The following is a 13,299-nucleotide window of genomic DNA, read 5'->3' as shown; positions in this document are numbered from 1 at the left end:
GTACCTATACTATGCACATCGAGAACTCGCCACAAGACCCATTTTGCATCTTGGGGCCATCTCCTGTCCAGGTGAGTGAAGGGTGCACACTTGACTGTCCATATAATGAAAAGGAACATGATTAATTGGAGAAAGCCATCTTCCATTGCCCTAGAGTCCAGTTGTGATACTCCATGTGCCCACTCTAGTTTTTTCAGAGGTGAATAGGAATCAGTATGAGCTCTTTGGCCAGCCTGCCTCTGACACCACCACATTAGCTTTTCCATTAGTCTGTGCTACAGTAACTCTTCTGTGGCATCAAACCTTGAGCCTTGGGTGCCCACAACTGACACCTTTTTAACAGTTGTCTTTTCTTGGACCTCTTTTGGCAAGTACTAACCAGCTTCTACTAGAAACGCCCCAAGATGTGGTATTTTGGAGCTGCTCTGACTTGGTCTTGTAGGCTTCACAGTTTGGTATTCTGATCCTTCATTTTTCTGCTTCCAGCACCTCAACTTCAAGAGCTGACTGTTCAATTACTACCAAATACACTGCTCAAATAAATAAAAGGAAAACTTAAACAACAGAATATTAGCAACACTGACAATCAATTTCACATGCTGTTGTGCAAATGGAATAGACAACAGATGGAAATGATTGGCAATTATCAAGACACACTCAATAAAGGAGTGGTCCTGCAGGTGGGGACCACAGACCACATCTCAGTACCAATGCTTTCTGGCTGATGTTTTGGTCACTTTTGAATGTTGGTTGTGCTTTCACACTTGTGGTAGCATGAGACGGGCTCTACAACCCACACAAGTGGCTCAGGTAGTGCAGCTCATCCAGGAAGGCACATCATTGCAAGCTGTGGCAAGAAGATGCTGTGTCTGTCAGCGTAGTGTCCAGAGGCTGGAAGTGCTACCAGGAGACAGGCAAGTATACCCAGAGACATGGAGGGGCCGTAGGAGGGCAGCAACCCAGCAGCAGGACCGCTACCTAAGCCTTTGTGTAAGGAGGAACAGGAGAGGAGCACTGCTAGAGCCCTGCAAAATGACCTCCAGCAGGCCACAAATGTGCATGTATCTGCACAAACAGTTAGAAACAGACTCCATGAGGATGGTCTGAGTGCCCGACGTCCACAGATGGGGGTATTGCTCACAGCCCAACACCGTGCAGGACGCTTGGCATTTACCACTGAACACCAGGATTGTCAAATTCGCCACTGGCGCCCTGTGCTCTTCACAGATGAAAGCAAGTTCACACTGAGCACATGTGACAGACATGAGAGTCTGGAGATGCCGTGGAGAGCGATTTGCTGCCTTCAACATCCTTCACCATGACCGGTTTGGCAGTGGGTCAGTAATGGTGTGGGGTGGTATTTCTTTGGAGGGTCGCACAGCCCTCCATGTGCTCAACAGAGGTAGCCTGACTGCCATTAAGTACCGAGATGAGATCCTCAGACCCCTTGTGAGACCATATGCTGGTGCGGTTGGCCCTGGGTTCCTCCAAAGGCTACTTTCACACTAGCGTCGTACGACGCACAACGAATTGCGTCGTTGCGACTTACCGATGCAAGCAGTGAAAGCGCCGCACAACGGGGGCAGCGGATGCTGTTTTTCAACGCATCCGCTGCCCCATTGTGAGGTGCGGGGAGGAGGGGGCGGAGTTCCGGCCGCGCATGTGCGGTCGGAAATGGCGGACACGATGCACCAAAAAACGTTACATGCAACGCTTTTTGGTGGCGACGGTCCGACGCAACCGTCGCACGACAGTTGCGACGTGTGTCAATGCGTCGCCCTGCGTCGCTAATGCAAGTCTATGGAGAAAAAAACGCATCCTGCAAGCACTTTTGCAGGATGCGTTTTTTTCTACAAAATGACGCATAGCGACGTGCAGTGCACGACGCTAGTGTGAAAGTAGCCTAATGCAGGACAAATCCAGACCTCATGTGGCTGGAATGTGTCAGCAGTTCCTGCAAGATGAAGGCATTGAAGCTATGGACTGGCCTGCCCGTTCCCCAGACCTGAATCCGATTGAACACATCTGGGACATCATGTCTCGGACCATCCACCAATGTCACGTTGCACCACAGACTGTCCAGGAGTTGGCTGATGCTTTAGTCCAGGACTGGGAGGAGATTATCCGCCGCCTCATCAGGACCATGCCCCGGAATTGGTCATAGGTCATACAGGCACGAGGAGGCCACACACACTACTGAGCATCATTTTCCTTGTCTTCAGGCATTTCCACTGAAGTTGGATCAGCCTGTAATTTGATTTTCCACTTTGATTTTGAGCATCATTCCAAATCCAGACCTCCATGGGATATTCATTTTGATTAACATAGATCATTTTTATGTTTTATTGTTCTCAACACATTCCACTATGTAATGAATAAAGATTTGCAACTGGAATATTCCATTCAGAGATATCTAGGATGTGTTATTTGAATGTTTTTTTGAGCAGTGTACATTGCACCCAGTTACAGGTGCCTTAATAGCTTCAATTAGGCTGGGTTTGCACATTTTCCAGCAGCTTTGGATTGTGGTATTTAGCAGAATGTTTTTTTACAACTTAAAAAAAAGAAAATTTTCCACCCTGCAGCCAAGAACCAGGATCTGGGTTGACAACTGTCCAGAAATTCCAGGACAGTCCGTAAAAATAGGCCACTTTTTTTGCCCTGTCTGCAAAAAACATTTTTATGAACAAGCCATAACCCTAAAAGGCTTAATTAAGGTCAGAAACCTTGGTCAAAGTTACCGTATCTGAGCACACAAATCTCCAAGGGTGTCCAAACTTTTGCATTGGCCCATTTTCCTTTTTTTAATTTTTAAAATGTAAAAGATGAAAATATATATATTGTTTTACTAAAATACAAAGGAAATGTGTCCCCTTTAACTTTAGGCCCTTTAGAGATCATTTCATCAGCTTGCTTAACTGTTCACAATAACAGTAATTTTGCAGTTTACAGTGAATGCAGCGGATGTCTTCATATCAGAGTTATGGATTGCAGGTATGGATCACTGATAATCATAATGATTTGATGGTTTTCCAATGTGTCCATAAAAATCAGTGATTTTTTTTTTTAAATAGGATGTCCAGAAAAAATAAAAAGTCAAGTTGGCAACCCTGACTAGGTTTCACTGTTTGGCTGTACAGCACACTGCTACAATGTGTATTGCCAATCTGACTAATCTCTGGAATAAGCCAGTATTCTTACCTGCCTATTCCTATCACTACATAGGTAATCTATAGCAGGAATGTCAAACTCAAATACCCAGGGGGCCAAAATGAAAAGCTTGGACAAAGTCCCAGGCCAACCTTCATATTTATTAGAAAAATGTATACAAATGAGGAAGTGTTTTCTTATCAAATATAACGATAAACTTTTTCATATGAAAACAAACTTAATGGGGTTGTCCCATGAACAAAGTACATTTTAATTAACAGATTTTAGAATAAAATATTGGAAAAATGGTATGTAGGAGCAGTAAAAAGCATATGGAAAATTGGCCTGTTTTAGATATATACTAACAAAGGCTAAAAACCTTGAATAATACAGATGAGAAAGTATGATGCCAACAAAAGTGCTCCTAAACACAGTATGATACCCCCACAGTGAATTCCTCCATAGTACCCTCCACACGAACGATGATTAACTTGCTATACCCCCCTCCCTCAATCTCCCCCTGCAAAGTATTTTGACCCATCACAGAGTGATTCTCCAACTGTAATCCCCACACATCTCTCCATACAGTATAATAGACCTGATATAGTGCTCAATAAAGTATAATAGGCCTCAGTCCTCCATACAGCATAATGGCCCCACATAGTGCTCCATACAATATAATGGCCCCACATAGTACTCAAATCTGTATAATGGGCTCCACATAGTGCTCCATACTGTATAATGGCCCCACATAATGCTCCATACAGTACAATGGCCCCACATAATGCTCCATACAGTACAATGGCCCCACATAGTGCTCCATACAATATACAGTAATAGCCCCACATAGTGCTCTATACTGTGTAATGGCCCCACATAGTGCTTCATACAGTATAATGGGCCCTGCATAGTGCTCTATACAGCACACCTCACAACTTTTGAGAGACCGATCATGCATCCACGCCCCTGGTCACACCCCAATTCACGCCCATTTACTATTTCTTCCCTGGCAGGAGGAGATGTCAGAGAGGCGGTGGTAGTGAGGGAAATTCAGCAGATGCCGAGCCTACAGGGCGTAGACCCAAATCAGGGACTGTCTGCTGTATTCGGGACAGTTGGGACTAGAGATGAGTGGATGGATTCACGGGTCTCTGGTCCAGCGCGAAAGTCAGTGCTACTTGGCATCTGGACCGGAGGCTGTGAATCTCTTCCAGCGTCCCCACCACAGCTTTTGATTACCTAGAGCTGATACAACGTCATCTGTGCGTGCTGCTCATCTCTAGTTAGGAGATGGAGATGCGAGTTCTCCCTGGGAGACTTGATCACAGAACGGAACAGAAGTGAATAATACAATTTAATTTATGCACTGAGCAGAGAACGGCCCGTCCTGAGGAGGAGGCGCTACGGAGTGATAAAGACGTCGGAGAGGACATTATGGAAGTGGGAGAAAAGCTCTGACGTGATGGGACACGGGACTGTTTCAAAGCGCAACAGTTCTACTGAATCCGGGACAGTTTGGAGCTATGCCATACAGTATAATGGGCACCTCATAGTGCTCTGTACAGTATAATGGGCCCCGCATAGTGCTCTGTACAGTATAATAGGCACCGCACAGTTCTCCATACAGTATTATGGTCCCATATAGTCCTCCATACAGTATGTGCCCCACGTAGTGCTCCATACAGTTTAATAGGCACCGCACAGTGCTACATACAGTGTAATGGCCCCATATAGTGCTCTATACAGTATAATGGGCCCTGCATAGTACTCCATGCAGTATAATGGGCACCGCATAGTGCTCCATACAGTATAATGGCCCCATATAGTCCTCCATACAGTATAATGTGCCCCGTGTAGTGCTTCATACAGTATAATAGGCACCACATAGTGCTCCATACAGTATGATGGGACCCCACATAGCCTATTATACTGTATGGAAGACTTTGAGCGGCCCATTAATCTGTGGGAAGACTGTTAGCCTTTTATACTGTTTGTATGATTAACATAGTTTTCCCACAGTTTAATGGGCCCCACAAAGTCCTCCATACAGTATAACTGGGCCTTGCGTTGTCCTCCATACAAAATAATTTTCCCTACAGTAAAAAGAAAAGAAAAAAATACTCGCCCCCCTCGTTTGCAGTCTCATCAGGGAGCGCTCTGAAGCTCCTCACGGTACAGCTGGCGCATTGTAATGACGTCATCGCGTCCGCTGCGCTGAGACGTCAGATGCAGAGGGATAATAATGCCTCCAGAATGCCGATACATGAGTGCGATGGAGGTCGGAGGGCATGCCTGGGGATGGGACAGGGGGCCCAAATATAGTCACCCTGTGGGCCAGAGTTTGACATATGTGATCTATAGCAAGTAATTCTTCAGTCTTTTCTCTGAACTAGAAAAAGTAATGTCCCTGTTCTCTACAGTGAGCCTCTCCCTCTTGTGAAGTGGCTGATAAAAGGGAGCAATAGTGTGTATAGGAAAATACAGTAAATGGAGATCAGCCTTTACTGTAAAACATGCAATCTTTTCTCCTGACACTGAAAGGGTTACTGACCTTTCAGAAAGCAACAATTCTAAGCATGGAATGTTTGCAGCTGCGATAAGTTCTTTCCTCCTCCCTCCATTTCTGGTGTCTCTCCATTACAGAACCTCTGTGTTCTCCTTCAGGTTGTCACTGACCTCTGGCCCTTCCTGATGTGCTGTGATGGAAGGAGGACTGCACAGGCTGCCATGAAGTTAGAGACATCAGATAATGGCAGGTCCTTCCCATAGTTACCCACAAGTGTATATTTCTAGGGAGAGTGCCCCCGAGTGATTGTACAGAAAACAAGTTACCGCATGCTTCATCCTATCTCAGCTGGTAAATTCACACTGTGCATTTTTTGCTAAATTGCATGTCCCCGCCTTCTCCCCCAAAACCTTTTTCTGAGTGCACTGTGTGAATATACCTACATACGGCGCTTTTATGTGTGCTATTGATGACGGTGAGCACTGGGCGCTTCAGCAATTGAACTCCAAAAATCCTATAGATCAGTACAAAGGCACCTCATTAACTCCGAATACCATACAGGAAGCCCCATCTGAGAGCAGTGTTGTGTAGGGACAGAGACCCTGATTCCTGCAATGTGTACCTGACTGGGCTGCTTGCTGCCGTTTTGATAAAATCAGTGTTTTCTCTGCTGCAGATCTATCAGTTCTCTAATGCTGAGCTCTGCGTAACCCCGCCCACACCACTGATTGGCAGCTTTCTGTGTGCACTCTGCATAGGCAGGTGATGGGGTGTGGCTAGAAAGACTTTATGGATATGCAGGATTATATGGCAGCAGTTTGATCAAAACCACAGCAAGCAAGCCTGTAAGAGACCTATTGCTGGAATCATGGTCTAAGCCCCTGCACCATGCTGCTCTCAGATAAGGTGGCAAAAACCTGGTGACAGATTCCCTTTAAGTAGATACCTATATTTGAAATCCTATAACCATTCCAAATAATATTTTGTGAAAAATCTGTTTTGTGCCCCTCTGTTATTCTTCCTGGAAAAGTACAAGTATTAGGCGTTAGCATGCCTCTTGTCAAAACCGTGCTGACTGATACTGATGGGATGGCGTCTGTGTACGCCAACTAGGAACCATCATCTGCCAGGAGGAATAACGCAGGAACAGCACCAAAGCTAGGGTCACCCCGCCGTCTGTCATTCTGCCGCCAGCTGCTGGCCGGTAACAGCAGACCACCCCGCCGCTCGGGAGCCGCAGTGTTAGGCCTCCCTCTCCTAATTGCGCTGACATTTCTGTAGAAATACAAGCCAGGTAACCTGCATGTGTAAAATAGCTCCATTTCTTAGAGCTTTGCAGCGAGGGCTCCATCTTGTAATTGACCGTCAGACACCCATGTCTTTGGTATGCAGTATGGCTGGAATTACCAGCCTTGTCAGAGGCCCCCCGATCAGATTACTGGAAAACCAGGGTTTCTTCTTCTTTTCCTTCTGCACTAAGGCAGAGCAGCTTCTAGCTATAGGTCTGTTGGGTGCTGCTGCATCGCCTCTTCTATTGTGCCAGTGGTGTCTTAATGCCACACATTTGCTGCAATTTTGATAAACCTGTAGCAATAAAAAGAAGAAAAAATCCTCATGGTCCTGATCTTTTTCCAAAACTGCAGTTTCAGTAAAGGCTCCCATTTTAAAGCTGTGTTCACACTATGATTTGGATGTAAATCAGAAATAATTGTACAAGTGAAATACAATCACACAGGTCAAGGGCATTTCCCAATGTAGCCATATAGACCCAGTCCCTTGTCACTGGCCTCTGTTGGGGTGGCATACAGTCTTTTTCTTGTCTCACTTTCATGGCTAATGGACGACCTATGGTTTATGGCATTGTTGGAGCTCTATATCCAAGTTTTCTGTTTAGGCTGCTTTCACACATCAGTTTTTTGCCATCAGTCACAATCCGCCGAATGTTGAAAAAAAACGGATCTGTCGCAGATTGTGAAAAACAATTTTTTCGACGGATCTGACTAATTGGATCTTTAAAAAAATCAGAGCATGCTCCGTTAAAAAAAAACCCTGAATCTGTCGCCGGATTCTGCCATTCTAGCAAAAGATGTACAGTGATGGATCCATCGCGGTCCGTTTTTTCGATGAACACAAACGTTACTATGTCTGTTTTTCTCCGGCTGCTGGAAAAACAATTTTCGACAGATCCGGTGAAAAATGGATGAAACGTGAGGCCATCCGTCGCAATCCATCTATAATACAAGTCTATGAGAAAACATGGATCCGGCGGCAATGCTTGCCGGATCCTTTTTTTTTCAAAAATTCGCCGGATTGTGACTGACGGCAAAAAACTGATGTGTGAAAGCAGCCTAAGGAAGTCTCACAAAGTCCTTTGTGATCTCTAGCCATAACGTATTTTTCTGCCGCAGCCAGAAGTTGGCATCAGGGGTGGTCTACTACTGTACCACCCAAACTTAGCTCATCCATACTCGCGGAGAGAGCCGTGACTTACGGTGTCGTGTGCCGCCTACAGACAGTGAGTGGCCACTCCGACTGCAGCTCATCAGCAGGCTATCAGTGCATGTAGTTTGCTTATAAGCCAAACAAAACCCACAAAAATGATGTGTAAAGGAGGCTTTTTCTGCTCTTTTGGCAGTAAAGAAAGCTGCTTACCAAGTGTTCTGTTTTTGGTGCTGACTTTTTGTATCAATTGTCTACAGCACGTGTTTAATAAATAACTAAAGCAGCAATACACAGGGTTTTGGTCCTACTCTTTGCTTTCTATGGTGAAAAAATGCTGAAAGAAGTGATATGCTGCAGTTTTCCAATTCAACCATGAGCCATCTGATATTTCATAGCTTCTAATTTTCATAAAAAATACACTCGGCAAAATGCGACGTGTGAACATAGCGTAAGGCTATGTGCACACGTGGGAAAAGAGGTGCAGAATTTTCTGCACAAAATCCAAAATCCGTATCTCCTGGCAGAATCCGCAGCTGCGGATTTGCCGCGGAATTGATGCGGATTTTGTGCTGATTTTCTGCGTTTTTTGCTACTGTGGGATTTTAACATGGAGGGGTGCAGAAACGCTGCAGATCCGCACTAAAGAAGTGGCATGCACTTCTTTGAAATCCGCTACAATTCCGCACTGATTTTTCCGCACCATCTGCACAGCTTTTTTTTTTTTTTACCATTGAATAACATTGTACTGTACATCACAGTGCGGATCTGCAGCGTTTCTGCGCGAAAAAATCCACTGCGGATCCGCAGCAAATCCGCATCGTGTGCACACAGGCTAAAGGACTGTGGCTCCTGGTGTGCCCAGGACTGGTAGTGTGGCAGACTAACTATTCCAGACGTGGTGCACAGTATTGTGTGCCCATATTTCTGCCCGCCGTGATCTTTCTGTGTGTGTCTTGTACATTTTGCTCCTTTTCTGGTATCTAGACACTATTGGTAAACCTCCCCATTGTGTTATCTGTATGTGGAAATGTATCCGATGACGTGTGCCAGGCTGCGGATCTGCCATATTCTTGCTGGCTGCATCTGACATATTTGTCGTGCTGTGTACAAATCTGCTTATTTATTTCTTCTATTGCACAGCCATCACCCTCACTGTCCCCATTGGGCCTCTATCTTCCTAATCTAGTATATCGCCTTCCTTTTCCCAGCACACATCACCCTCTTCTCTCTCAGGCCGCTCCTTCCTGTATGGCATTGCTTGCTCCTTATTGCCCTGCAGCAATGTACACTAACATTTGTGCTGTGCACTTCCCCATTCACTTGTTAGCCACACCTAGCATTGAAAGGGTTATTCAAGTACTGCAGTTCCTTTTTACACAAGCATATCAAGGTTTTAGGGTAGAGGGAAGCTTTGGAGGAGAAGGGGTGTTACAGAAAGAAGAAGGGCAGATCCCAGGCTGGGCTGTTTCCAGCAGCCTGGTGATTGGTGGCGTGTAAGGGCGGCACTTTGGTGGATGTGGAGTCCTGGAGTGGAGTGTGGCAGGAGCTGGAGCAGATGCAGCGCAGGGCTGTGCTCTGCTGTGCTCAGTGACCTGATGTGCACTGTCAGCACTAACATAGCCGCCTCTGCTTTTCTGCCTAATAATAAGGATGTCCTCCGTGCCTTCAGCAGGAATCTGCGACTGTTTTTATTAAATCTTTTGCATTCCTTAAAAAAAACCCACAGTAGCCACCCACTTGGAAGTACGTATACTTGTCTTACAAATCACACGCGCACACTTTGTATATTCTTAGGCTTTGTGATCCATTAGAACAGATCCAGTAAGCAAAACAAAAACGGATCTGTTACAAATGAAAAGAAAAACATATGGCTGATTAACGGATCTGTTTTTCTTAGACTTCAGTGCTAAAGATCGGATCCAGCAGAGATCAGACCAAAAAACAGATCGCTGCTGGATCCTTCCTAATGGATCACTGCTGGACATGTGAACATACAATGCAATTAAAAAGGTAAGGCTATCCCTAAACTGTGAGTTCAATAAGAGAAGGTATAGAAGCTAAAAGCCCAGTGTTTGGGGCGCCTATCTGACGAGCTGGGACCTGTGATCGGATTAATGGCGGCTGGGGACCGTGCGCACGGTTTATGATGGATGTGTCCGCCACGTGTGTGTGAGTGTGATTCATGCTCAGGGCCATTAGTGCCATCACTTGCATCCAATTAGCCTGATACTTTCATACTCTTAGGACGGATCAGACGCATCATCAGCCATCGGAGCCTTTTCCTTTCTTAAGATCTTTTTTTTTTTCTTCTTTTGACAGTTTGTCCAGCTGCATGCAAGTACCATGGTTGTACATCTGATGATCGATGCTGTCACAGCGAATGCCTGGGGAGCTGCCTGGAAGCAAACGATCCCACGAAGTGTGTGGCATGTCGTAATTTCCTTCACGAGGGAAGGTGTGTCGAGTCTTGCCCACCAGGCTCCTACAGTTTGCTAGGATGGCGCTGCATCAGTTTCAATGAATGCCGGATACTCCACAATAAATGTCAGAATTCCACAGATAGCACCTGCCCGCGGTATGTCGTTCACAAGGGCGAGTGCATAGCGGAGTGCCCGTCTGGGTACACCTCCAACTCTACCACGTGAGTACCTCGTCCTCTGCATTATTTGGGGTTTCTAAGGTGAAGATGTGTATAAAGCACACTGGCCAAATGTATACATCGTCATCTGCTCGGGGCAGCATCTATAGGATAAATAACACCTTCACCTCCTTTTCATATTTTCCTCCCCTTCTTCAAAGAGCCATAACCTTTTTATTTTTCCACCCACATAGCCATAGGAGGGCCTGTCTGCGGGACGGGTTGTGTGAGCCTGCATCAGTCAGGGCTCGGCCGAAGATGTACATGTCCGTCAATGGTTGTGAAGGGGATCAATGACTGCATATGAATCCAATTAGATGCCCCCCAAACAGAAGTGTTGGACAGGGTCACATTTATTTACGTTCATTTGTGCTATAATCATTGAGTTTTGATAAGAAAATATTTAATATATGGCGATATTGTATATTAATCCACATGGCTAACTTTTGTAAAGCTTTTCTTACCTCGAGACAGATTTGTACGTGTAATCCTAATTTCTTGTTTCTACAGTCTGACTTGTGAACCATGTGAAGGTCCTTGTCCGAAGGTTTGCATCGTGAACGAGGAGAAAGTGATAGATTCTGTGACTTCTGCTCAAGATCTCAGAGGATGCACCGTTATCAGTGGGAGTTTAGCCATCAATATCCGGGGTGGCAGTAAGTATTTATTCATGATGTCAAATAGGGCCAGATTTCCCTGGGATTCTCCTAGCATATGTTATATTATGGACTTGCTGTGTGTGGACACGCAGTGCGGTGTATCTAATCCCCATCATGTGTGATACAGCACACAGTGCCGTGTATCTAATCCAGTGCTCCCCAACTCCGGTCCTCAAGAGCCACCAATAGGTCATGTTTTCAGGATTTCCTTAGTATTGCACAGGTGATAATTGCATCACCTTCACAGACAATAATTCCATCACCTGGGCAATACTAAGGAAATCCTGAAAACATGACCTGTTGGTGGCTCCTGAGGACTGAAGTTGGCGAACACTGATCTAATCTCCATCATGTATGATACGACCCACAGAGCCTCATATCTAATGCTGTGATACAGCTCGCAGTGCTGAGTATCTAATGCTGTGATACAGCTCGCAGTGCTGAGTATCTAATGCTGTGATACAGCTCGCAGTGCTGAGTATCTAATGCTGTGATACAGCTCGCAGTGCTGAGTATCTAATGCTGTGATACAGCTCGCAGTGCTGAGTATCTAATGCTGTGATACAGCTCGCAGTGCTGAGTATCTAATGCTGTGATACAGCTCGCAGTGCTGAGTATCTAAAGCTCATCATGTGTGATACAGCTCACTGAGCCCTATATCTAATCCCAGCACGTGATACTCCATGCATCCATTCCCAGTGTGTGATGCACCACGTGCATCTAATCTCAACGCACTATACACTTCGTATCGAATCCCATCCTGTGTGATATGCTCTGCGTATCTAATCTCATCGTGTGATACACTCTGCATATCTAATCCCATCGTGTGATACACTCTGCGTATCGAATCTCATCCTGTCCGATACCCTCTGCGTATCTAATCCCATCCTGTGTGATACACTCTGCGTATCGAATCTCATACTGCGTGATATGCTCTGCGTATCGAATCTCATACTGCGTGATATGCTCTGCGTATCGAATCCCATCCTGTGTGATATGCTCTGCGTATCTAATCTCATCGTGTGATACACTCTGCATATCTAATCCCATCGTGTGATACACTCTGCGTATCGAATCTCATCCTGTTCGATACCCTCTGCGTATCTAATCCCATCCTGTGTGATACACTCTGCGTATCGAATCTCATACTGCGTGATATGCTCTGCGTATCGAATCCCATCCTGTGTGATATGTTCTGCGTATCTAATCCCATCATGTGATACTCTGCGTATCTAATCCCATCATGTGATACTCTGCGTATCAAATTCCATCCTGCGTGATACGTTCTGCATAGCTAATCCCGTTTTTTGTGTGATACACTATGCGCATCTAATCCCATTGTGTGATACTCTGCGTATCTAATCCCATCATTTGATACTCTCCGTATCGAATCCCATCCTGCGTGATACGTTCTGCATAGCTAATCCCGTTTTGTGTGATACACTATGCGTATCGAATCCCATCCTGCTTGATACCCTTTGCGTATCTAATTCCAGGTTTTCATGGCAAATATCATCAGCTGCTCCCCCTAGTGTTTAGAAGTGAAAAATGTCAAATTTAAAAAAAAAAAATAAAAAAAATCTTATTTTATACCATTAAAAAATATCAATTCTTTACATTTTTTACATTGATGAAAAAATCGTTTTTCTTTCGTGGCAGATTCTCTTTAAGGAACACTTGCACAGTTGCTACCTTTTCTGTTGTATTTTCCACAAATGTTGAGTTTACATAAAGCTGAGAAGTGTTTAATTATAAGGCCTCATACACATTAGGATAAAGTTGATGAAAATTAACAATTTAAACCAAAATGATTATTTGTTATGTGAAAACATAAGAAGGAAAGATCAATTCAGCCGAATGATCGATCACAGACATGAAGTTTCAGGTGTTTGTTTTTTTGTTTT

General features: G+C 44.9%; 1 protein-coding gene across 1 annotated transcript in view; it reads left to right on the top strand.

The window, feature by feature from the left end:
* INSR (insulin receptor) overlaps nucleotides 1–13,299 on the top strand; it is a 137,698-nt gene that overhangs the window by 90,045 nt on the left and 34,354 nt on the right. The window contains exons 3-4 of the mRNA XM_077270397.1: nucleotides 10,418–10,739; nucleotides 11,247–11,392. Coding sequence (XP_077126512.1) covers nucleotides 10,418–10,739; nucleotides 11,247–11,392 — 468 coding nt within the window. The remainder of the gene's footprint in view (nucleotides 1–10,417; nucleotides 10,740–11,246; nucleotides 11,393–13,299) is intronic.

This window comes from Ranitomeya variabilis, chromosome 1 (assembly GCF_051348905.1).
Source record: "Ranitomeya variabilis isolate aRanVar5 chromosome 1, aRanVar5.hap1, whole genome shotgun sequence".
NCBI lineage: Eukaryota > Metazoa > Chordata > Amphibia > Anura > Dendrobatidae > Ranitomeya > Ranitomeya variabilis.
Note: the sequence above shows the minus strand (reverse complement) of the source record. Positions and strands in the feature narration are given on the sequence as shown.